The following is a 26,322-nucleotide window of genomic DNA, read 5'->3' on the forward strand; positions in this document are numbered from 1 at the left end:
TGCAAATGTTTGTAGTTTCAGAAATTGATCCCATGAATTATATTTATATTACATGATATTTCATTACATTAAAAAAGAAACCCGTTCAAGAATATCAAGGGAAGAAACAATTGAAATTTCGAAGTTCAGATGAAATCCTTTCATGTTAAAATTTGTGTACATCTAGCGTTCTATTGTACTCAAGCCGGCTCCTCTTTGATGTAGCTCCTGAGCTGTTAAGCATGGCCTTGGTCTCACGACCGCAATATACTGCAACTCCAATTGCCCAAGCAGTATTCTTGAGCTCACAACCACGAAGAAGAATGTTTGGGGGCCCAAGTGACAGTCTTTTCCCCTCAATTTCTATGTTTGCCTGAAATCCATATATGTTTCTATTTGGTCTCTCACGCTTGATCAACCCATTAATCATTTCCTTTTCAGGAATCTTTGAAAGGGTCTCTTGCTTTGCATACCGAGTCTTCAAATTCGACTCTCCGTCCAAATTTACAGTCTGCACGTAAGCAACCCCAGTTGGCTCACTAGTTGAGAGGAGTACCGTATCACAAGGAAGAGTTTCATTTTTCTGGATCCTGATTATCTCACCAACCTGGATATCCTTTCATTTCTTTGGTCGAAACTGATCATCAACTAAAACACAAGCTAATCTATTATTCTCAACTCTATCTGACCCTTGTCTCCTCCAATCCTCATAAGCATCCTTGACTGCTGTGACTGATAGAACAAATGCAAGTGGCATGATGGAAGCTCCCCGGCCGAATACTGCCAGTTGAGGAAGCTGATTAAGCACAGCAATGATAAGAAAATATATGTATGCTACTCTATGAAACTGTCGAAACAAATTCCTTGGAAGAAATGAAAAGACTGGATATTTACTAGTTCGAATCGAATTACCAGCAAACTCATATCTCTCATTATTCTTTACAGGATCATTCAAGTAAACCAATCTAGCATCATCATCACCAATCTCTTTCTGTGACAAACCTGACATTTCTAAATCACCCCCTCTTGATCCATTGCTCACTTCCCTAACTGAATTCCCTACTTTCCATTGATTCAATGAGATTTCACCCTCAAATGGGTTTTGAGAATCCATCAAAGGAAATGTATCTGGGGGCTATAAAGATTGAGTCTTGATAGATTAATCAAAACAAATATATCATGGCAAATCTTGGGCATGTAGTGGTTTTAGTGATTGAATCAGCAAGACCACTTAGAGACCATGATCTAGATATCATGAAATGCCTCAAGATACAAACTTTTGAAACAATATCCATATCACGCCCCCTAAAATGGGAGCAATTTGGGATTTCGAGGGACCTCAAAGTTTCCAGCTTTCATTAAAAAACAACCAACATCTTGCCTTCTTACATATACTTCTCTCTGTTTCTCAACACAAGTAAAAACAGATTTCTGGATACTGTATCACTGTCAAATTTAGAGCCACCGAAAGGCCTCCGTGTTGATAAAACAAGAGAAGATTTCCAAGACTCGCATCCAAAATCTTGAAATCTAACACAATTGTGCTTCTTTCAAGTAATGATATTGGTGAAAGAAGAAGAGGGTGGAAGGGAAAGAGAAAAGGAGGAAAGCTTGGTTGGTGATGATGAAATAAAGACGTGGGGGTTTAGCAGGGTGAAAACACACCGCTTTCTTCATTAAAATTCCATTTAAGGGTAATATGGTGAAATTGTGATCCAACTTTGCTTATTTATATTACCTAGTTTAATTAATTGAAGATGCTTCAGATGGATGTCACCATCTCACTGTGCTGGGTCCATTAACACTGATTTTAAGGTAAGCTCTGGATAATATAATAAATAAGTATATATTTTCTGTCAAAACCTGTAAAAACATTTTTAATTTTGACTAATTCATCCAAACTAAATATCACCTTTGCATGAATATCGAAGGAAGAAATAAATCAAATTCTTCCATGGGAAAATTCTTGTACAAGTGTTGAACTTCTTTATTCCTGTTCTAAAAAATATGTTAATTTACACTAATAATTTCATGTGATTCAACATTGTATAAACAAAGTACCTAAGCATTACAACCTGTTATGTATCCTTCGGATAGCAAACAATGAAAATCCGCGAACTCAATAGCACCAATGCTCTCAAGAAACCTAAAGAAAGTGATTTTTTCTTACAAGAACAAAAACGTATGATGATGTACAAGGAACCAAGATTACCGCGGATGATCATCTCCGAGGAGGCGGCTCCATGATGGGATTCATTTCTACTTCTACAGCCATGTCTCTTTGATGGCCGAACTTCTCGACTTCTCTTGCAATCTGAAGGTCATCAGGAGTGAAGTGTTGATAGAGTACTTTCACAACAAAACGAGGAAGGAGTGCTGCTATAATTATACCAAGCAAGCACACCCAGAATGACGCCTCCCCCATGATGTGGAAGATGGCCCTGTCATATTACATTGCAGTTGGAAGCATTAGTCAATCCATTTGTGAACATAACTGGGGAAGAAATAGCGCAAGTAACACATGTATGTGAAAGAGAAGAGGGCATACCAGTAACCAACAAACATAGGAAAAGCATCGAGGATCATGACACAAATGAAAGTTGCAACAATAGATCCCCAAATAACTGCGTGAAAGATCCAGTTCCATCTGATAATGTCCATGGCCAGGTGCAAATTAACCAGAATAACCACTGCGAGTGTCCAAAGGTCTCCGATACTTGGCACATCAATGGTGCTCGCCCAATATGCAAAGATAGGGACAAAAAAGACAACCAGGCTTTGCCACACGGTGTCCAACATTTTTAGCCAAAACAACTTTCTGTTGTATGCCTCTTGTCTTTGTCCAGCTCCATAAAGCTGAGGATACTTTAGGAGATTCCTTCTACTTAGGTCCTTGTCGAGAATAGCCACAACAATGGTAGGCAGTGAGGTGTAAATTATAGAATATAACATGCTGCTCCACTCATTGATTGCAGTCGTCAAAGTGAAACAAGCAAAGAGCGCATACCTGCACAGAGTGCACAAACGAACATTAAATCCCTTGTTATCATGGACTGCAGGGTGACATAAACTTCAGTTACAGCAAGGACTACATAGAATGTCGTTACAAAAACACCACAATGCTTGTTTGAGCCTACATATCTACCACAGAAGAGATCTAGGGATCAAAAGGTTCATCTAGTTTCAACCACTCAGCTTCAGATTCATTTAAGAGTGCCTTTCACAAACTAATCTGAGTGATGGAAATTCTAAGATTATATAGCAGAAATCTACGGAAGGAACTTTTTTACCCATTGCAAAGAAGGAAAAGAGGATGGAAGGGAGTTTATTTGCTTCTAAGAGATCTTTTATATTGTGCCCCATCCCGAAGCTACTTCTATACATATGACCAGCAACGAGAAAAAAAAATGCAATAGCTAAATGATGAGGTGCAATATCGGTCAGCCATAAACTTTGTGTTTGTGGGTGGAACCCCCAAGAAGGATTAGAACGGCATTTCAGAAATAAAACTATAAGAGAAAAAATCCACAAATATAATTTAGGTGTTAACTCAATTGTAGATAAGCAGAGGATAGTTTGTTTCTTCATAAAGAATCACAAAGCTCATGAATAGTTTAGGTTCGTGCAAAGAATTAATTGATTCAACCTGCTAACAGTGCCCAACAAATTTTACCAGCTAAACTACAGGAGAGCTTTGCATATGAAAAATGATCAAAACATAATCAAAGGAAGAATCACTCACCAAAATAAAACGAAAACAAACACCGCATTCCTGTAAAAATTGTATAGTATCATGTAGCCCATCCGCTGGTAGTTCCAGTGTCCATGGACTAGTAAAAGTGGAACCAAGAATCTGAATTGCCCCATTGCAAAATCTGATGCCATTACAGCTTGCCGACCCTCTTGCCCACTGATGCCAACTCCCACATCAGCCATTTGGATCATTGAGACATCATTAGCACCTGAAAGTTTCAGAAGATTTTTCCAATGTCAGCCTCAAACACCAGCAAGAAAACAGACAAAATGAATTCCTGGGCTCCCAGAGTTTGCTCTTTGGAAGCATAAGATATTTATCTAAAATTAAGAGAAATACCATCTCCAATGGAGAGTGTCATTTCAGAAGTCCTCTTCTTCACAAGCGCCACAATTCCAGCTTTCTGCAATGGAGCCACGCGGCAACAAAGGACCACAGAACATGTACTAGCCAATTGGAAGAGCTAAAGCCAACAATAAGTAAGCTACATCAGCGAACAACAACTTTGATATGGAATAGAGAAGGTGAATTTGTAAGTAATTACCTGTTCTTCGAGTTCATTATCAAGTATATAAACAAGGCTGGTACCATCGATAATAAGGGCCACTGAGCCTCTAGCAGCTTCAGAACTTGTTCCAGTGTTATCTGATGTTTCGGAAACAGCCCTCAGCTTCTTGGACATGACCAAGGCATCTTCTAAACATCTCCTACAAGACTCCCTTGAGTTGCTATTGATTATAATCTGGGTCATTTTGTTCGTTAGAAGCTTTGAGGAGTAGCCAATTGAAATGGCAGTTTCTTGCTTGTCCCCTGTCAAAACCCATACTTTAATTCCTGCTGTCCTCAAAGATTCTATGGCTTCTGGCACCCCTTGCTGCAGTTTATCTTCAATAGCAGACGCACCAAGTATTGTGAGGTTCCTTTCAACATTGCTAGCAACCTTACGAAGCAAAGCAGCCCTGCCAACTACAGCTGTGCTAGCTGCCTCAAAAGAGAAGTGCCAGTCCTCGAATTCTGAGTCACTCAAGTCACGCATCCCGATGACAAGTGTTCTCAAACCCAGTGTGGAGTAAGTGTGAAGATGGCCTTCAGTTGCACGTACTACCTTCGTATTCAAAGATCTATCTATCACACTAAACATGGATGTATCGGCACCTTTTACAAAGACTCTCACAGTACTGTCAGGGCACCCCAGTATAACTGACATCCTCTTCCGGTCACTATCAAACTCATGCAAACCGAATACATTGAACCTGCAAGGCTCATATGGGAAATATTAAAAACCAGCTTTCCAGGAAGGAAACTCAAAGTTACAACAACAGTCAGTGGAGCAAGTGATCAACTGTAGCTGCTCCAAGTACTGCCACCACTATTCAGTTCACTTTCGTCTGTCTATTATGATTCATATAATCCAAAGTAGAGATAAAACAGAAACCGTAGTCACCTATATTTCAGAAAGCAACTCCTTATCGAAAGAATTTTAGAAAATAAAAATTTATCATCCAAATAAGTAAAAACTTTTTAAATGACTATCATCCTCTACCAAAAAGCTGAAGGTAGCATAGGCTTCTAAAATGGATAGAAATAGAAATATCACTGCATCCTGTCTTTTAAATGCTTTGCAATGCAATTATCTTCCATGCAGTGGTAGCTTTAGCAGCAGTTGTCATCAATGAAGTGGCTGTAGAGTGATGGGCAGTCATAATACAAGAATGGCAAAGAAACAAGGGGGGAAAAACAGAGAATGAAAAGTGTACCTTTGCCTCTCTCCGTGGATATCAATAATTATATGGCCAGAAGTTCGTTCTATGAGCATAAATCCATATGCTGCAGCAGCATAAGCCAGTGCCTGTTCATCTGGAGACTCCCCTTGGTAATCCATCAACTTTGCAGTAGGGTCAGACTTGTCGTCGACAATAAGAGGCACAATTGTGTTGCAAGCTGCCAATGCAAGGAAGAAATCATGAACGTGTTTGACTTCTTCTGTATCACTTCCACTTTTTGATAATTCTAAAAGCTGAGGATCAACCTTCACCGACATTTTCGGCCTCACATTCCTCCCCTCCACTGATAACAAGCAAAGCACACAAAACACATAGAAAAGAGAGTTAGTTTGCGCAAAACAAATAAAAAAGTTCAGACTTGAAAATACATGGTTAATAACAAAAGTTCAGTACCTTCAACAGAATATCTAACTTGCTGGTTTTGTGTGCTGACCTTCCCATCACTGTAATCTATACCCCATGCGCTTGCACATTGAAATTCCATCTTGTTCTCAGTGAGAGTACCAGTTTTATCAGAGAAAACATACTTTATCTGACCTAAATCCTCATTTATATTCAGCGCCCGACATTGAAATCTTGAATTCGAAGCCTCGTCATACATTTGTGTATCTCGAATCATTAAGTAAGCCTGTCCAACCCGGATAAGCTCCATAGAAATGTACAAAGAAATAGGGATCATGATCTGGAACACAATAACTGACATGAGGAACGTAAAAAGGATCTCTGCCACCCATCCATAATAATTATAGTTCTCTGGCTCTCCGTCGCTGAAATCTTTTCTTCTATAAAAGGGCATGGTGTCTAACTCATCACGGTGGCGCCTCAACCACACAGCAGCAGAGACGGAGACAACAGTACACAAAGCAATAAGAAACACAGAGAGTACAATGATCTCTGAGTTCATACGTGACTCAAGCCAGCTCCTCTTTGACGGGGCTCCTGAGCTGTTAAGCATTGCCTTGGTCTCACGACCACAATACACTGCAACTCCAATAGCCCAGACAGTATTTTTGAGCTCGCAGCCACGAAGAATAATATTGGAGGGCCCAAGTGACAATCGTTTCCCATCAACGTCCATATTTGCCTGAAATCCGTATATGTTTCTATTGGGTTTTTCACACTTGATCAACCCACTAATCTTTTCCTTTTCCGGAATCTTTGAGAGGGTATCTTGCTTTGCATACCTGGTCTTCAAATTCGACTCTCCATCCAAATTTATGGTCTGCACATAGGCGACCCCAGTTGAATCACTAGTCGAGAGCAGCACCATATCACAAGGAAGAGTGTCATTTGCCTGAATCTTGATTATCTCACCAACCTGAATGTCCTTCCATTTCTTTTGTTGAAACTGGTCATTGACCAAAACCCATGCCAATCTATTGTTTTCAATTCTATCTGACATATGCCTTCTCCAGTCTTCATAAGCATCTTTAACTGCTGTAACTAGCAGCACAAATGCAAGAGGCAAAATGGAAGCTCCCCTGCCGAAAACTGCAAGCTGGGGGAGCTGGTTGAGCACAGCAATAATAAGGAAGTATATATATGCAACTCTATGAAATTGCTCGAACAAATTTCGAGGTATGAAGGAAATGATAGAATATTTCGAAGTTCGAATTGAATTCCCAGCAAACTCAAACCTCTCATCTGACTTTGCAGGATCATCTAAGTAAACCAACCTAGCATCTTCATCACTAATTTCTTTCTGGGATGCACTAAACATCTCTGAATCACCCCCTCTAGACCCCAACCTCACAGGTCTTGATCCTAAATCACGAAAACTCCCTGTTCTAACTGAATTCCCACGCGAAGCCCTTGATGGATTTGAAGAAAGACTTCTTGACGCAGATTTAAAAGAAATTTCACAACTCGATGAGCTTTCAATTGGGTTTGAAGAATCCATCCCAGAAGCCAAACTAGGATTGTCAAGATTGACTTTGACTACACTATTAGATAAAACTGGTAAACTAGGCAAATCATTGGCGCTACTTGGTGTTCTTGGTGATGGGATCAATAAAGGCCTCTCTGTGACCATGATCTAGAGCTAAAACAACTCTCCACCGACATAAGACCTGGCACTAATCTCTCTTAATCAAAAATCACAGCAAAAACATAGAACAACAACAGCAATTGCAGCAGCAGCAGCAGCAGAAAAGGTTTGACTTTTAACCAAAACCCAGAAACTAAAACAGCTTAAGCTACAAAAAGACTCAGTTTTTCTCTACAAAATGTACAGAAAACCACAAATTCAACAGACACGGAGGAAAATCACCTGTACTATGAGCTCTCGTTACAATTTGAAACCGCAAGCACTTGTTTCTCATGCAAAACTAAAGCAAAACCAATGACAAGTACAGGGAGAAAAGAACCGAGAGGCTTGAAAATGATTGCAGCAAAGTTGGGTTGGTGCAGAAGTAATGGTGGTTGCAGAAGCGAGTTGCAGGGACACGGAGAAATGTACTAAGTCAAGGGCATTGTTAAAGAGACGACGGGGTATGCAAGAAAGGAGGAAATAGGCAGTAATAAAAGGCGGCAAAAAAAAAATTGTCAGATTAAGGAACATCAAAATCAAAATGTAGAAAGAAATTTTTTTATTTCGATAGTATTTAATAAAAGCCATTACAATAAATCATGATGGTTTTCTGATAATGTGTTGGAAAAAATTAATTTTCATATACAGAAATAGTTTTAAAAAATATATAAAGGATGTTGTTCTGTTACGGTATCCGTCATTGTAGATATAAAAGAATTATATTGTGAATTATAATAGTATAATAGCAATTTTGTTATTTGAGAATAATTTTGGTTACTCTGGTTTTTAAGTAATTTTTTGTTTTCAAAAGTATCTACTGGTGTTATTAAAGGAAGACTAGGGTTACTTTTATCTTCTCAATTTTCTCAAAACAATATAAATATTTACTTGCCCCCCAAGTTCAAGAAAAAATGAACACCTAGGCAAGGGTTTTTATGCCTTTATGTTTTTTTGCAATATTGTGAAAGGATCTTTTAACCCTTTCATTTAGAAAAAAATAAGAAAATGTTACATGGGTGATTTCATCTTTTCACGTTGTTGTTTTTTTTTTTTTTGCATGTAATAGCCGGCACGTGAAATGCATCCATAACCTTATAATGACGCGTGCAATGTATCCACGAGATCAAATATGTTGTTTCACCGTGTTGTTGAAAGTGTTACCTCGCTCTCTTTCTCATGATGCGGCGCATGATGGTGTTTGATTGATTGTTTTTTATCGGTGATTGTTTCTTTTTTTTTTCTTTTTTGCTTTTCTCTCTCTCCAAGCAAAAGTGCATATTTCTCCTCTCTTTTTTTTATCTCTCAATTTTAGTCCTTGGGTTATTTATTGCTTATTTTAATCCTTTACCCCTTTGGAAAAGTTTTTGATGTTTTTAATTTCGTTTTTAAATTGCGATTTGTCATGGATTATTGTTTCCAATTCAGTCTTTGTTTTTTTAAATTTCTGGTTTTTTTATGATATTTTTTAAAGTTTTGTTGTTTTTAATTTTATTATTCAATCAAAATTTATGTTATTTCTTTTTCAATTTAACCCCTCATTCGATTAAAGTTTTTTTCTTTTTAACTTAGCACTCTAATGTTATTTTTTTATGCCCTCCAATTTATTTTTTATCTTGATTCTTAGACTTTTCATACTCTCGATCTTTTAATTATAGTTTTTCTGTGTTATAGATTTTCCCCCCTGATTTCATCCTTCAGTGTTTGATTTGCTAGAAATTAAATTTCATGATTTTTTTATCTGTCATGCTTTTGATATGATGATACTGGTCACGAGTTTTAAGAGTTGGTACAATTAGAGATTTTTTTTTTCTCATTTTTCTTTTATGGTTCTATCATCCTACCTTTTTTTTTCCGAAAAAGAATGGTCTTGTGATTGTTTTTATTATTTGTTTTTAATTTATCTTGGTCTCATGGTCTGAACTATAAGATTTCCAGAGATATTTTTAACAAGTTTTTTTTTTTAAAAAAATATTTTGTTTTGTATTTGATTTTTGAATGTTTTTTTTCTTATTCACGAATGAGCTTTGCTTTATAAAAAAACAACTATTTTAAATAATATTTGTGATACATCTAGCCTTGCATAATATTTTTATTTTATTTTATTAACACAATTTCATATTTGTTTATATTATCTTTTAATAAAAAAATTTGATTGGCATAAAAAGATAAAAATTTTATTTTACGAGATTAAATATCCTGATGTACATTTATTTCTTGTTTTTTTTTCTAGTTTATCTTTTAGTCATATTTAACAATTTTTATTTATTTATTTAAATTGATGATTATCAATTTATTTTACTAGATGTTTAAATAAGCTTTTCAATCTACCTTTGAAGTTTTTATATAAAAATAATATTAAAATAACATGTCTAACCACCCCTTTTTTTTTAAAAAAAAGTAGTCATGGTTGATGGCAAATCACAAGTAAAATATCTAGTTAAAAGTAGATGGTGTTCTGTTAGTCTCTTGCATAACTAAAACGTGAGGTGGAATTACAATTGCTGTTCAAAATCTGTTAGGTTACTCCTCAGAACAGAAAATAAAATATATTTAATAAAAAAGAATATAAAATAAATCAATTTCTAAAAAAATTCCAAAATGAATTATTGTATTTTTAAAATAAAAATAACATGGAAACATGCTCCTTTTATTCTCATTATTCTCGTTTTTTTTTTAATTTCAAGACAAATATTAATTTTAAAATCAACGCACAGCTAGCTATCAATACATATATATGAGATCGATCTAGAATTGTATTCCTCTGATAAAAAATAAAAAAATAACAACAACGAAGATTATCTTCTCAGTGTTTTATGTGTGGACCTTGCATGAACATATGCACGAGAAGTGTGAGAAACGCATGCCATTTTAACTTTTGCCATTCTCGATTGAGTCCCCCGAGAAACAATTTTCCCAATTCATTCCTTCATCTAATTCTAATTTATCGAGTCATTCAGATTCGAACTGAATTCATGACCGTAACTAGCCACGTGGGGGGTTAATATGGGTAGCATTTAATTACACAGAGGATCCAATTGGATAATTTGTTTGTTGGAGGACTAAACAGAAACTGGGATAGTAGCTGACCGACTTTTTTGTCCTTTCCCGTGTTTTCAAAAATATTCTAGAAGGTCTGGTAGTAAAAATGATGACGTGGAGATATTCCGTCAATAAATTAAGGGACTGTCTCCTTTCAATTCACAGATCCATCTATACGTCTGGCGTGTTTCAGAGTTCTGAGTGTGGATTTAGTTATTTTTTAAAATATTATTTATTTAAAATTATATTAAAATAATATATTTTTATTTTTTATAAATTATTTTTAATATTAATACATCAAAATAATTTAAAAATATCAAAAAATATTAATTTAAAACAAATAAAAAATAAAAAAAATTTAAATTTTTTCAAAAATATTTTTAAATACAAAAACAAATATGATCATCATCATCTAGGTGGTGTTTTTTCACAGTCGGACCATGAACTTCGATCATAAATCATATCCAAATTGTATGTTTATCCTTTATGATTTAATTATCTTGCTTTCATAATGGTTGCAACAACTACACCAGGCCACGCCTGCTCCCTTTAATGGCTGACATGCTTCTGTTCTTTATTGCTCTTTTTTTTAATAAAAAAAAAAAATGATTTCACTGTGTTGATTGAACGAAAGCAAATCTGATCCCTCGCTGACCACAACACAACTGCCCTCCACCCCCACCCCGACCACCACCACCACCTCCTACGGAGGACCAGACTCCATGACCACAGCAAATTCACTACCTTTTCTTTTCTTTAATCACAAGAAATTTGTACTGAAAAATGAGATTCCCTTGAAGATATTTTTTTTAATCGTATGCTTTACGCCTAGCTCAAGATGACAACAAAGACTAACAGGCAAAAAGCCTAATCTATCATAATTATAAAACGAATCAACCTAATTTAATTAAAAATAACATTCTTTTGGTATCTTTTATTTAAATTAAACTGAATCTTACTCTTTGCCTGTGAATAAACCTCCAAAACCGTTAACCCTTAAAACATGACCTTGAGTTTTTGATAAGGAGAAATTATTTGATATTATCGGTAATAATTGTTTTTAAAATATTTTTTATTTAAAAATATATTAAAATAATATTTTATTTTGAAAAAAGTTTTATTTTTAACATTATTTATATATATAAAATTTATTTTATTGAAAATAATAAATTTATAACTCCGCAATACCATCTATTGTCCTTTTTGATTTTGTGTTTTTTGAAAAAATTTAAATTTTATTTTATTTTTTTTACTTAAAATTTATATATTTTTTAATGTTTTTATATTATTTTAATATGTTAATATCAAAAATAATTTTTAAAAAATAAAAAATATTTAAAAGACAATTTCAATTACACTAATAAACAGACCTGATCCTTAAGTTTGGTAACACTGTCTCAAGACGTGATGGAACGAAGCATCAGTTCCTGTCTCTATCAAATTGAAAGAAAAGCAGCTCAAAGTCTTCCCTCCACCCCAATTTAACCTAGCTTGGCCTCCTTTCATAATTAATTATTGTGGCCCCACTCTCGGGGAGGATTTCAAACTCGCCAAATAAGTAGTTTGGAACATTCTGGACGAAACATTTAAATAAAAAACATCATATTTAACGGGTGATGTAATTGTAAGATTTGATTTGACTTTATAGCCAATTGTATTTGTCTTAAAAAAAGAAACTCATCATCCTGGCGTTATACTTTTACCAGGTTAATTGCATGATAAAAAGGATTACTGCAAGAAAAAAAGGTAAAAAAAGAAAGAAAAAAGGTATATGTAATCTGATGATTTTACCGTCAGGGTTAACCTGATTCTGATGAATTTCGTCAGATTTGGCAAATACAGGTGTCAGAAATATAACAGATATGTAATTATGTGTGTGTATATATATGTATGTATGTATGCATGTAAAGGCAGAGACATCTCCAGGAGTATCCATCTCATGATCAAGTTTTAGCTCAGTTCTTGCCTGCGTTGTTAGCACATTCAAGATGAGAAGCTCAGTTCTTTTTGTGGTCTCATTCATTCATGACTGGTCTGCTCTTGCTTTCTTCTCATGAAGGTAATGTTACACGAGGGGACGAGTACTTCTTTCAAGGTTTTCTTCCTTCAAAGCGTTACCCTTTCCCTTTAATTACCTAATATAATTAATCATGTGATTCCTTGAATTATCATGTTAATTTCTCAGGCATTTTTCTAACAGAAACAGTATGTTAAAATAATTAAACACGACGATTTTTTTCTGTTTTTCAAGATTTTGTATTTATAATCATGAATTCTAGACACTAAGTTGCTCCATGTTTCGCTGAAATGTTTTTAATATAAAAGAATAATGTTCTAGCTAGCTAGTGTCTTCAATACTTTTTTTTTTAAAAAAATTATAGATTGAAAAGTTAATCAATACACTGCAATATACAAATTAAAAACTAGATTTTAATATTGACCGAGTTAAAAATCTAAATGACTTGAATGTTCTTGTAATCTGATTGACTCAATTGAATTCTAAAAAGTTCAATCAAAATTTTTATTTTTAAAATCTAATTGATGTTATTTTGAAAAAAATAATAAATCTGAGTTAATAAATTTGATGCATTAATACCTACCTTAAATTTGGATTTGAGACGATCGATAATTGTAGTAAGTGAGTGCAGTGAAAGGATCAGCTACAAAGAAGATGGACAGATGTTCATCAAAGAACGAGATCACGGTTGCACAAGGCCCTGCCGGTACTCTTCCAAGTGGGATACCGCAATTTTCAGTGGAAATCGCAAACACAAATTCGCAAGTACCCATTGCTAATATCCATCTCAACTGTAAGGAATTCAGTTCTGCCATCCTTGTTAACCCTGAGATATTCAAGCGCATTGCCGTGGATGACTGTCTGGTCAACGACGGAAGAGCACTAGCTAGCTCCCGGTGCAGCACTCTCCTTCAAATTAATACGCCAACACCAAGCAATACCCTCTTACAGTTCTCTCAGCCACTTGTTAAATCATCCGCAGTTTCATGCGCTTTCAGCATTGTTGCTAGCTAGTCAAGCACCACTCTCTTCCTTTCAATCTATTCGAGCGATTTAAGCAAGCACAACAATCTTCTTATTTATTTATCTCTTTAATTTCATAATGAGTTAATAATAACCCATGCATGCATGAAGATGACATATATGTCAAAATACACAAACTAATATATATATATATATATATATATATATATATGAAAAAAAGAATAGCAAAAATGGTTAAGGAATCAAATCATATCCTTGATGCAAGCCTAACCTATCATAATCAGGGGGGGGGGGGTAATGTAACGAAGCATCAGTTCCTGCCTCCACCAAACTGAGAGACAAGCACATCCGTTACAGCAAATAGAATTTACACGACTTTTTTCTTCTTTTTACCTTTTTTTTTACTGGGTTTTTATATAAATTTAACGTGTTTAAAGTAGTTTTTGTTTTGAAATATTTTAAAATAATATATATTTTTTATTTTTTAAAATTTATTTTTTATATCAAATATCAAAACAATCTAAAAATATATAAAAAATATTTTAAAACATAAAAAAAATCAATTTTTTTAAAAACAATTTTCTATCACATGAACAAACAGTCTCATGGAAAATCCTTCTATATATGAATTGATGCATTAACTCCCTTGAGTTTGAATTTGAGACGATAATGGTAGCTGTCTATTTAGGTGCAGTGATCAATATCACGGATTTTAGAGGATATCACAAACACAAATTCACAAGTACCCATTGCTAATTAATATCCATCTGATCACCTGTAAAGAATTCAGTTCTGCCATCCTTCAATATTCAAGCGCATTGGCGTGGATGACTCTCTGGTCAACGACGGAAGAGCACTATCTCCTGGTGCAGCACTCTCCTTCAAATACGCCAACACCAAGCAATACCCTCTTTCAGTTGACCCAGCCACATGTTATTTAGTTTTATGCGTTTTCAGCACTGTTGCTAGTCAAGCACTACTCCTTGCTTCTTTTCAATAATTCCCTCTTTAATAGCCAGCCAATAAAGACATACATGTCCAAAATTCACGTACGTGCGCAATACTTTCATTGATTTCCCTTTGATTCATGCTTAATTCCCAAGACAGAATAGCTTTCCTTGTGGATGCTGAATGGTGAGTACAAATTAACAGCTCAAACTGATGCAAGAATGCTATGCTACTTACGTCATGATAAAATCACTGTACGTAATACTTTCAGTATTCTTTCGAAGGCAACTTTCCTCGCAATTCCTTCCCTTTGCTGTCGTGAATTTCTGAGGTTTAACAACATTTTTCCATCCCTCAACTATCACAAGGACTCAGTTGTTTGATCGAGACTTCCGTAATGGGGTCTTAACGACATAGTTTTCCACTTCTTATGGACAGGCACCTACTGTTACAATCAGTTGAAGGGACCTTATTCGATCGGCTAGTGAAGAATTAGAGTTATAACGTAGAAGTGTATGGATGGCTGAGCTGAGCTAGCTTTGTCAGTATCATTCCATCTATCACACAAAAGAGAGTGACGGGACAAGATTGGACAAACCTGGGTCGGGGTCGGTATCACTATCAGGCTGAAAGTTCCAGCCATTGCAGAATAGGCCCAATGAAGATTTTTAGATTGCTCTCTTTGAGCACAGAGAAAGTTGAGGATGAAATCTACACTCAAGTCGTGGAGGGAAAATATTTTGAGATGCTGGTTGGTCGAAAGAAGATTGCATCTATGTCCTTCTCAAAGCAATATCCAGCTTCATCCTTGTTTAATTAAGAATAAAAAATAAAATTAGGATACTGCCTCAACTTCACTACCCTCTAACCTATAATGTAATTAGGATAAAATATTGTGAGAAGTTAATTTCTATAATTTTTATTTTAAAAAATGCAAGTCATCAATGCTAAAAAGAGAAAGCAAGATGATCATGAGTAAGATCCAATGAGAAATTAATGTAGAGTTTATTAAAGATACAGACACAAATAAAAATTTCATTACACAAGCACATGATTTTATTTTTAAAAGCTCAATTTAAGCATGAGGCAAATAATAAATATACATACTCGTATGAAAAATTCATGAGGGCTTTAATAAAATCAAGTTGATTTTTATAATTGAAATCAAATCTTAGGAATTGAAGAAAAAAATAGCTTCTTTGAGTCATTACTGGCAAAAACACCAAATCCTGATTTCTCTCAGGACATAGTCCTAAATTGGATAGATGAATAAAGCATGATGCTCCTTGCAGTTATGTATTTACTTGATCCATAAATTACAAAGATCACTCTTACACAAAATATTGTATTTCCTTGTATTTACTGTCCCAGAAATTAAGAGTATCATCTCCAAAAGTAACACCAACAAAGTTGTCATTCATTTGTTTGATTTAGGTTGACTTGATCGTGTGTTAAAAACCATGTCTCTGTGCTGCAGCAGCTACCTTGCGATCATCACGTCGCAATGCCACCTTAAATCCTGGCCTATCAAGGTTTGATTGGCATTTGATGGCTGATTGAGTGAAAGGGGAAAAAAAATTCTCTGCATTAATAGACACTGCCATGTTGGAACCAATAGAAAAAACATGAGGATGAATGGCTTAGAATACGAGAATACAAACTGAAAATCAAGTACATGATGAGTTTTGAAAACCCAATCTTACATTGTCATGCTGTGTGCTGGTTTCAGATTTCTGAGCAGAAACAGCTACCAACTTTTTATCCACAGAGAATAAATCCCATGATCCTTCACCCTGTAAAGCACACGAGGTGATACAGTATTAAATGAGTGATTTCAACTAAATCGAATGATACATGAGGACAAGAAGGTTTTGTTTGTACAGGTTTCCATAAACAACTCATAGAGGAAAACACAAGGTATGGACCTCCACTATTCATCCTTGAAGGAATTCAAAACAGCAGCTGTAGCCATCAAAGTTCCGTATATCTAAGAAATGGAGAGGTAAGAGCTTCCAGGGTCCAAAAGGAAAGGCTAGAGTTAATGACCTAGTTAGATAGGAGGATGTTTTGTTGCTTTTGACTTTGTAGAAAGCATCCCGGAGAAGGGCAAGGGGGAGGGCAGGGGTTTTGAGAGATTCTCCTCGTGTGCCCAATCATTAGCCATAAATAATATATATAAAATACAACCAAATTTGTTCTGAATTATCACCTTACATGTGTATATCATCAGAATTGATTTCAGGAAAGAGGTTAATGAAAAAGCGAAATCCATCAGGGCTTATATCCCTGCATAGCAATCCTGCCAATAATTTTCAATGATGAAGTTAAAAATCAACTATATTATCTTAAACTCAACTATATTATCAAATGCTTTGGAAGAAAATTACAAAGAAATGCACCTTTGCTCTCAGCAGTTAGAAGATGCTCCTTGGCCATAGCTGGAGCAATACCCAATGTCATGGCAGCATCACTAGCAGTTATTCCAGACCGCAGGGCTTCAGGCTTTGATACAAGGTTTTTGATTCTTGCAAAAACCTAAAATTGACCAGAATAGTTACTTTTTAGAAACCAGGGTTGTATGACACATGGTGATGTACTATGAAGTACTTCTTATTTAGAAATTTCAGCACATACTCTAGAAATCATTAAACCAATCTGGACATAATTTTGTTCATTCCAATTTATATTCCCTTTAGATATCCCCCTTACAAACACTTTTGGCTCTCAGCACCTCTTTGTTAGCAAGTATTATGATATGAATTAGCTAACAATCATATTCAGTTTACACAACTTTTGCAAATTCCATACAAATTTCCAAACAATATACAGGACAAGCAACTAAAAAAGTAACAAATGCAACTGCAAAATGAGCCTCAAGTTCATTTTGTTAATTCCACTCCAAATATATAAATTATATTAAAGCATAATTGTAATATGATTCCTTAATATGAACGTAAAAGAGATCACCTCCTCATCACTATGGGACTTATTCTGGATGACCTTCACTCCACTATCAAATTTCCGAAGCATTACTGGACTGTCAAACAAAGTACAATCTTATAAATGACTTGAAAGTCACAAAGATAATCTAATGATACATGAGCGTAGAAATTAATTAGTCTCCATCCTTTTGATCTCAAAACTAACAACCATAATGTCATATTAGTTGAAGATAGTATCATACATACACATCAAACTTCTCCCAAAGAGAACATGCTTGCAACAAATCCTCAGGTGAGATCAATTCTACATAGAACATTTACAAAAATAAATAAATAAAATAAGGGGTCTATTAGCATCAGTGAGAGCTGCTAAAAGTTATTGATTGAAGTGACAGTCAGTAAAACAAGGAATGCTTATGACAACAAACAAACCTGTGCCCCGAGCACGATTGAAGAGGCAATAGATATCTATAAGATTGATCATTCCTCCAGCTTTCTCTAGGGGAATTCTGACAAAATCTGCCAACTAAGTAACAACAAAGAAAAATTGAGATTTCTTCTTTAAGGGAAGAAAATCAAGTAAAACAGGATATATTTAACATGAGAAATATAAGATCCATCTAAATTTCTCCCATCAATGGATAAAGCCACAAGCCATGAGAAACACATACAGAGTCAACGAAACCGGTGGCAAATGAAACAGACCTGACGGGACAGTTGTTGATGATACATGGCACCTGCAGATTCTTTTGTTACTGGAGATACGATACCAACACTCAACAGCCAATCTTGCATCTCTTCTTTGGAACCCATTTCCTCATCATTCCCAGAACTACTTTGAGAGCTCGATCCAGACAAAAGCTTCTGCCTCATCTTCTCTGCTAGGATGACCATTTCTTTGGCCTTTCTCTGTAGATTTTAAACACCACTGATCATTAAGCAGCAGCCAAAACCAGAGTAACAAAACAATAACAATTTAACTCAACACATTATACACAAGGCAAAACCTAACCATTGCAGTCCTGTTACAAAGCCAAACATTCAGTTAATTCACTTCTCACATAATATAAGCAACGCAACAACCCATGTGCATAATAGCTCAAGTCAAGGTACTTCAGCTACTTCGTTACGTTATTGCTAAATAGCCAGATAAAAAAACACTAAACATCTCCCACAAGCTATTAACCTTTTGAAAAAGGAAAAAAAAAACAGAGTGATGAAGCAATATCAATTTGGCTTAACAAAATAGACACCAGTCAAAACCAAAAGTATCGCTTTCATTTCTTACATAATCTAACAAATGCAAGAGCATATCCTTAGAGTAGAGTTATTTTCCATTAATCTATTCCTAGATAACCCAATAATTACAACTAAACATTTCCTACAAGCTATTCTTGGAAACAACAGAAGACAAACAACTATGAAAGAATTCAAGTTCATCCTCAGCATACAAAAGCCCCATGTACACATTGTTTATATCAAGCAATTATAAAATACTAATCCATTAATCTATAATCAGACAACTCAATAACTACAATTAAAAGTAAACATCTTCTATAAGCAATAAACTTTCGAAAACAACTATTACCATAAGAGCATTCAAGTCATGAAAAGCCTCTTGCAAGCTCTTATCAGTACTTTCCCACATCTCCTGCTCTTTCCTCAATATCCCAGACACACCCACTAGCCTCACTGACCCATCACTCGAGTATAACCCACCACCCGAAACTGACCCAGAAGCCGGAACAGACCCCGAACTTGACCCACCGCCACTATCATTACCAGTCTCCCAAGCCCTTCCTCTCCAACAATCCCAAAACTTTGTCAAAAACCCATCAATATCTCCCTTCCCTCTAATCACTAAAGTCACCACAACACTCCTTGAATGCATAGAAACTTGAAACCGGATCCGGGGTGAGTGAAACATTGACTTGATCGACTTTTTTGGTGAAAATATATGAGTTACAGAACTCAAAGGGATTGATATTGGACTTGAACTGTCTGTCGTAGCATTAGAAGGAAGCCAAAGGAGGCGGTGTGTGGTGAGGATTCCAAGGCCTGATTTTAATGCAGGGAAGTCAAGTGAATTGATGGTGGTTGTCGCGGTGGTGGTGGGTTCGGTTTCAAGGTCTACAGGTGAGAGGAGGTGGCATTCTACTTCGGCTTGGTGGAGGACTGGACGGCCACTGCTGGTCACGGAGGCTGGTTCGAAAAAACTGGTGGTGGCGGTGGACATTCTTGTGGATGTTGTGTCGTTTGACAAGTTGTGTCTGTTTTTTAAGTCTAGTTCGTTAAGATTTAGTACAAGTTAATTTTAAGAGTTAATTAATTTATTGACATGAATTTATTTAGTCCCTATAGTATGAATGATAGCTCAAAATGTGGCCCATCAAGGGTCATCATTATAAATGTTTCATGATTTATGAAAGATGGGGGAAAAATTAATACCCTTTAAAGATTGGGGACTGGCCCGTTATAAAAAATACTGAATTTAGGACTGATTTGTAGTTATGCTTTTTGTCTATAAGACAAAAAAAAGCTGGTACCCTGGAAACATAAGCCCGCCTTCCTTCTGTTAAAGCTTAAACCCTAATACCCTCTATCTTCTTGCTTACTGCATTGTGTAAAGTAGCAGTCTTGATGCTTAAAGATGGAACCTTTCTTCAATTCCCGTCGTCCTAGACATCACAAACAAAAGGGCAACACTGCTCCTTATAATCAACAGGTACTTTACCCTTCTCTCTCTCACTCACTGTCTCTGATAATTTTGTATGTTAAAGGGTTTTTCTTTGTTCTAATTTTGAACTGTTTTTGGTTTTTTCTTTCTTGTTTGTTGGATTTATCAGGGATTTTCAGCAAATCCTTCTTTAACAAATTCAATGCAACCTCAGCTGGGTTTAGTCAATCCTCAAATCCCAATTCCTTTTAATAATTCAAATACCCCTTTAAGAAATGGACAAGCCATGCCTAATATGCCACCTTTAATCAATCAACAACATGGTCTAGTGAGTGGACCTAATGATCTGGCTATCCTTCAGTTACAAAATCAGGTCAACAAGTTGAATGCTTTAAAGATGTTGATGAATCAAGTAAATCAATTGCAAGGAGAGCTGTTTGGTCCTGGTTTCTCCAATTTGCCTCAACAAATCAATCAAAATATGGGTTTGTTGCAAAATCCAATGCAGAATATGATGAACCCTGTTATGCCTATGCAAATGCCAATGACTTCTCAAGTTGGTTCCTTTAATGTCCCTTCCAGAAGTCACCAAGTGGTAGGTGCTCAAAGTCCAAACTTTTTTGTAAATCAACAAGTTAAGCAGAACCAGCCAAACTTTGTAATGCCGACAACTGGTGCAAATGGATCGAAACAATTGTCTTTTGAAAATCAGCAAATGCAAGGGAACTTGTCTGCAACACAGAAAAATCAGAACTTTGTAATGCCTGCGGTGGGTACAAATGGGTCAAATTCATTGCATGTTGCAACTCAGCAAGTGCAAGGGATCTCGCCAGCATCACAACAAAGTGAGAAATTTGTAATGCCTACAATGGCTGCAAATGGACCAAAGCCTTTGCCAGCTGCAACTCAGCAAGTGCAAGGGAACCCATTTACATCTCAGCAAAGTCAGAACTTGCAACCCTCTGCTTACAATAGGTGGCAGGTAACTACATTTCAGCTGTGATTAAAAGCCGCCATTGTTGTGTACTTGTTGTTTTTAACTTGGATGATTTCTTTCTGAGCTCATGTGATTTATGCAATCCAATAGTCATAGTTTTTTTTATACGTTTTCCATGCTTTAGTACCACTCATGTAGCCGCCATGTTTTCTAAGTTGCTTCACTACCTTATTATTTGAGGTCAACTCCCTTACAATTTAATTGTTTGGCTTTTCTTGTATATGGCATCTTCTTCCAAATCTTTTTATGGTTTTGTCCATACCTTTTCTTCTTTTTTTCTTACCTCTCCAAAATGCTTATTGTGCATTCCCAAACAATTGCTTTCCAAGATGGTGAAGTTAAGTGTTTTGTTCTTGATGTAGGGCAATCCTGCTAAAAATGGCCAGGGTAGTACTCCAAATTCCAAACAAGGAATCTTTTCTGGAAAAAACTTCAAAAATAATCCAAAGAGAGAGCAATCACAATCAGGGTGTGTGTTGGAAATTTTGTTCTAAGTACTTCTACTACTATATAGAGCAGTGCCTCATAACCATCTGAAATTCATTTTCTGCAGACATCAGAAATCCGAGTTCCATCGCATGGATAATGGAAAGAGAAAGCTTGGGTTTTCTAATAAACACGGTGGAAAAGGTTTGTGATCGTAGACCTTGCTAAAAGATTACCTCTTCTTCGTGTGTCTTGATGGAGATAGTTGGTTTAAACTTTGTGCTCTAAAAATGTAATAGGGAAAGGCAATGAGAGGGCAGCAAAATTTGGTCGCTCTGATCCTTCAAACCAAGTTATGGAACAGAAAAGGTAATTTTTGCTGATCTATCCCTTAAACATTACTGATCAATTTGAGAAAGAGTTATGTTTGGCTGATCTCATATTGTGATTCAAGCTAGCAGGTGGGTGGGGTGTTGATTTAGAGTAGGCTGCTTGTTTGGCCTCCTCTGTTCAAGAGGTCACACTCAAATTGATTGCAGGGTGACTTGAAATATGAAATTGGGCTATCTTTGCGTTAGCTTGTTTGGACAATTGTATCTGTGAATGAGAAGTAATAAATAGTCACAGCATTCTGTCAAATAAAAAAGTAGAAACTGCATTTTCCATTTATGCTCTGAAGTTGCTTAGTTCACCCCAAGATTGTATACTGCACCTCATTCTTATGATGTATTATCTGCCTCTTTCGCTTGCTCAACATCCACTTTTGCAACACTAATTTCTGCATGGAATTTTTTTGTTTGTTTGTTCAACTCTGTACATTTGTAAACCTAGCAGAACTCATATATACACGGAACAAGAAATCAAACAATGGCGTGAATCACGTAGGAAGCACTTCCCAACAAAAACCAACATAGAGAAGGTTCGATCATGTTCTGTACCATTCTGCTGTATGAATTTAATTATTATCTAACATAATTGAGTTGATCATGAAATTGGCACTTGCAGAAGCAGACTGAAAAGCTAATAGACTCTGGGGTCATTGATAAAGAGGCCAACTTTCGTCGCAAGGTACACTATTTTTCATTGTTTCTATTGTATTGTATATTTGGCTCATAACCTTGAAGACAAGACCTTTATCTCATGCTTTCAACACCAGTGCCACTTGACAAGACCTTGTTTGTATAATATGTTCTTCTAAATGGACGATCATGTTTCTCTGGCTAAGCATATATGTCAGTGAACAATGGCATTCTGCCATGTTACATTTTATTCCACAGCATAGGTTTCTTCCCTGTCCGAAATTATAGCCTTTTACAGAATTTTCTCTCACCTTTTGGTTTTGGTACTTAATATTTTTGAAATGTTTGGTTGTCTATCTGTCATGTAGAACAATAAATGTAGTCTATAGTCTAGCTTATGTTCTCATGGAAAGTGATCTTTAACTGTCATGTAGGTGCTAAATGCTTTGCCAAGAAAATTGGATGATAAGTTGGTGTGAAGAGTTAAATTGGAGTGGTTAGGAGAAAACTAAGGCTGTCACTTGGTTATACACTGTTGATCATAATATCTAGGGTGCCCATATTTGCAATGCACAGAAACTGGTGTTTAAACGGTTGATTATATCATTCATCACTAGAAATCTCATTTTATAATAGGGGTGAAAGAGAGGAAGAATGGTTTTCTATAGTTATTTGGATTAAAAATCTACTTAATGCCAGTAATAATTGGGAAAATTTCACAATATGCTTATCACAAGTATGCATTCCGTTTATATTATGAAAGGATTGGTTGGTTTTCACAAGGTGATGCAAATCTATATCAAGGAACTATTGAAAATTCTTGAACTACAACATGCTTCAACATTTGGTAATTTCTTGGAAATGTTTCATGCAGCAACTCAAGGAGATTTTGGCAAAGCAGGCTGAGCTAGGAGTTGAAGTTGCTGAAATACCACCAGAATACATGTTAGATTCGGAGAAGTTAGGAGTTGAAGTTGCAGAAACACCACTGAGCTATCTGTTAGATTCAGAGAAGCTAGGAGTTGAAGCTGCAGAAATACCACCGCACCATCTGTTAGATTCAGAGAAACAAGAGCATGGAAGGGAAGATAACAGAAGGTCCTTGACTAAGAAGGGGAGATTCTGGAACAAGCATGATAGAAGAGGAAGATATAAGAGAAAAGGTCGGTCAGACATGCAGCTTGGATTAGAAAACGAGGAGAGGAAGCCAACGCTGTTGGAGAAGCTTCTTTGTGCAGATATAAAGAGGGATAAGCACCGGTTGTTGCAGGTTTTTAGGTTCATGGTGGCGAACTCTTTCTTCAAGGATTGGTCAGATAAGCCTTTGAAGTTTCCTTCGGTAGTGGTTAAAGAAGATGGTTGCAAGGATGAGCCACAGGAAGAAAAACCTTCACTTGTTGGGGAAGAAGAGTCTGAAGTTCCGAACAATACAACAGTTGAAGATTTTGGTGATAGAGATGATGGCGACGAACATGATGCTCAAGTGGAGCCAGGGAATGGTTCTGTCATGGGAAAATGTGATATTGTTGACGAAGTTTATAGGGTTGAAGAAGGAGAAATCATTGACTAAGATTGCAAACAAACCCCGTGTCTGCAACTTATGTTGAAGTGCCCAAGCATTATAATCCGTTCACTCCTCTTATTAATTATATTCAGTTTTGCATTAAAGTTTGTCAACAAATGGATTGGAGTCATGAAGAGAATGAAAATTTGGAATGGTATGGATGGATTATGGAAGCCATTCAGATTGAATAGGTACAACCAGAGCGCCAGAATTTTGGCCAGACATTTATCTTTAAAACCTTTGCTCTTCGTAAAAGTTCTCTCTTTCGTTTTAAAGTTTATTGGATCGTGAAATCATCTCCCTTCAAATGCTTAACAGCCCAAGATTTGCATGGATCATCGTAGACCATCCATAAAATTCTTGGATTAACTGAAAAGAAATGGCATTAATTAATTCTCTTAAGTTCTTTTGCATTAGATTCATGACGAGCTCACATAATTTTTCGTAGTACATTACTAGCTGATCCTCTCATATTCAAGGGTTGGTAACAACACATGCACATACAGACATTTCATAAATTCTACATGCCAGTGTTCTTACCACTTGAAACAGATTAACCAAATCACAAACTCGAAAAAGGTTTTACTGAAGAGGTGCTCTAGTCTCCCCTGAAACATTAAAAAGACACATCTACCGTGTTCCATCCAGCTGATGCTGACCATACCTTCTCGCCAACTTTTTAGCAGGGCTGACTTTGCATTGCTCTAAGGTTGATTGACAGTCTGAAGTCCGTGCAACATGTACATATCCCAAGCAACAACATACATGTAGAAATATAAAAAGTTATGCTAATACTATTAATTAACTTGGTACCGTTTTAAAGATGTAAAATCTAAAGGGATGCAGCATGCCTGTAATCTCATAAATGTTAGCTCATTTTGATTCTTCATCCAAATGCTCCATAAGATCCTTCATCATTGGGATCATAAGTAGCATCATATCGGAGAATCGGTATGTGCCTCACTATCTCGGATTCTTGCCGTGACAATCTTTGAGTGAACTCATTTGTCATCCCTGCGGACGATAAATCTTTGAGATATCTCAAGTTTTGATTTCCAGAGGGCACCTTATTCAGTTTTGGGCAGGGTCCCATTTCTAGTCTTTTAAGAAGTGGCAATGCTCCTTCGTTTATTAACATTTCATTCAGATTGCTCAAGCCTGCAAGAGACAGAAACTTGAGTTTCTGAAACCCTCCTCCTTCAAAATGCATCTTCTCTCCGTTGTATGCCCATACAAGTGCAAGATATTTTAGATTGGGCAGAGCTTGAAGGACTTCAATGGAATCATCCATGAAGTTTGTAAAACTCAAACTCAGTTCAGCCAGATTGTGTAGTTTGGGAATCCAACTAGGAGACTTTGCAGCTGAAGAGGAGGAGAAGATATTGATTGGACTTCAAGAATTTCATTCCTGGGATTGATTGAAAAAACAAGTATCGACCGCAGGTGAGCCATCTTCTCTAATGCAGTGCATAGATACCTTCCATGTTCTCTTTTCAAATTGATGATCCCCAATTTCCTCATCTTCGTCGACACTTGTAGGCCATCATTGATCAAGCTTAAATTACGATCCACTTTAATTATAAACAACGTTTGCAAGAACTCCAAATGCTTAATGCTGCCATGTATCTTCAATGCCCGAGTCTTTCTATCATCAGCCAAAAGATGTCGCAATTCAGGGAACGTACTGATCTCAACTGGCAACTCTTCCACGAAAGAATTTCTCAAATCCAAGGACTCCAGGTCATGAAGCTTTCTTATTGATCTTGGAAGTTTAGCTGCTCTGGTATCTCTTAAGTTTAAATATCTTTTTGGGAAGGCGGTCTATTGGACAGTTATCAAAATCTAATGTAGTCAAAAGCTTAAATTTTGCAAATATTACTGACATTGTGGCCTTCTGCAGCTTTACTTCGTTACAAGCTATAACAGAGCGAGTTTGAGACTTGGTGATACTATTTGGAGTGTTGCTTCCTCTGTTGCTTATGGAGAGATGTCGCGCTATGCCTTCGAAGGTTGAGAAACTACTGGAAACATGGCAGAGACTCGGCTCCTTTGACGTGGAAAGAATGACATCATGTACCAAATCATGAACACGGTGATCCAAGAATGGATCCTCATGTTGTAGCCAATATTCTACTGCCATTATCATGATCTAACAACGCATGC

The 26,322-nt window shown here is 36.2% G+C and overlaps 5 protein-coding genes across 8 annotated transcripts; 2 read left to right on the forward strand and 3 right to left on the reverse strand.

Annotated features, from left to right (window-relative positions):
• Window positions 1-8: 8 nt before the first annotated feature.
• LOC7469505 (phospholipid-transporting ATPase 1) lies at window positions 9-1,680 on the reverse strand. Its single transcript, XM_024609825.2, has 2 exons — window positions 892-1,680; window positions 9-759 (listed from the first exon to the last, which is right to left on the reverse strand). Exons 1-2 carry the CDS (start codon window positions 1,091-1,093, stop codon window positions 599-601), a joined length of 363 nt encoding a protein of 120 aa, XP_024465593.1. The 5' UTR covers window positions 1,094-1,680; the 3' UTR covers window positions 9-598.
• A 197-nt stretch (window positions 1,681-1,877) lies between these two features.
• Window positions 1,878-8,035, reverse strand: LOC7491586 (phospholipid-transporting ATPase 1). The gene is made up of 7 exons (XM_002315370.4): window positions 5,911-8,035; window positions 5,491-5,800; window positions 4,278-4,986; window positions 4,073-4,196; window positions 3,722-3,941; window positions 2,528-2,986; window positions 1,878-2,420 (listed from the first exon to the last, which is right to left on the reverse strand). The coding sequence occupies exons 1-7, from the start codon at window positions 7,547-7,549 to the stop codon at window positions 2,201-2,203; spliced, it is 3,681 nt and encodes a 1,226-aa protein (XP_002315406.2). The 5' UTR covers window positions 7,550-8,035; the 3' UTR covers window positions 1,878-2,200.
• Window positions 8,036-13,256: 5,221 nt separating this feature from the next.
• LOC7469504 (TPD1 protein homolog 1) lies at window positions 13,257-13,616 on the forward strand. The gene has a single exon (XM_024610732.1). The coding sequence runs from the start codon at window positions 13,257-13,259 to the stop codon at window positions 13,614-13,616; it is 360 nt and encodes a 119-aa protein (XP_024466500.1).
• A 2,129-nt stretch (window positions 13,617-15,745) lies between these two features.
• Window positions 15,746-19,771, reverse strand: LOC7491585 (vacuolar protein sorting-associated protein 36). 4 transcript variants are annotated; one of them, XR_002984280.2, is made up of 9 exons: window positions 19,065-19,771; window positions 18,182-18,385; window positions 17,909-18,002; window positions 17,723-17,780; window positions 17,502-17,571; window positions 16,934-17,069; window positions 16,744-16,833; window positions 16,238-16,327; window positions 15,746-16,116 (listed from the first exon to the last, which is right to left on the reverse strand). XR_002984280.2 is itself a non-coding variant. In XM_002315369.4 (9 exons), exons 1-8 carry the CDS (start codon window positions 19,710-19,712, stop codon window positions 16,282-16,284), a joined length of 1,341 nt encoding a protein of 446 aa, XP_002315405.1. In that variant the 5' UTR covers window positions 19,713-19,771; the 3' UTR covers window positions 15,746-16,116; window positions 16,238-16,281. The 4 variants fall into 4 exon arrangements, 2 of the variants coding, with proteins under 2 accessions (XP_002315405.1, XP_024466148.1); XR_002984279.2 differs by having other exon boundaries at window positions 15,746-16,131; XM_002315369.4 differs by having other exon boundaries at window positions 16,749-16,833.
• A 250-nt stretch (window positions 19,772-20,021) lies between these two features.
• LOC7469503 (uncharacterized) lies at window positions 20,022-24,434 on the forward strand. Its single transcript, XM_024610379.2, has 8 exons — window positions 20,022-20,201; window positions 20,323-21,135; window positions 21,513-21,619; window positions 21,704-21,780; window positions 21,876-21,945; window positions 22,411-22,495; window positions 22,582-22,644; window positions 23,470-24,434. The coding sequence occupies exons 1-8, from the start codon at window positions 20,127-20,129 to the stop codon at window positions 24,163-24,165; spliced, it is 1,986 nt and encodes a 661-aa protein (XP_024466147.1). The 5' UTR covers window positions 20,022-20,126; the 3' UTR covers window positions 24,166-24,434.
• Window positions 24,435-26,322: the final 1,888 nt, after the last annotated feature.

Source organism: Populus trichocarpa, chromosome 10, assembly GCF_000002775.5.
Source record: "Populus trichocarpa isolate Nisqually-1 chromosome 10, P.trichocarpa_v4.1, whole genome shotgun sequence".
NCBI classification, from domain to species: Eukaryota; Viridiplantae; Streptophyta; class Magnoliopsida; order Malpighiales; family Salicaceae; genus Populus; species Populus trichocarpa.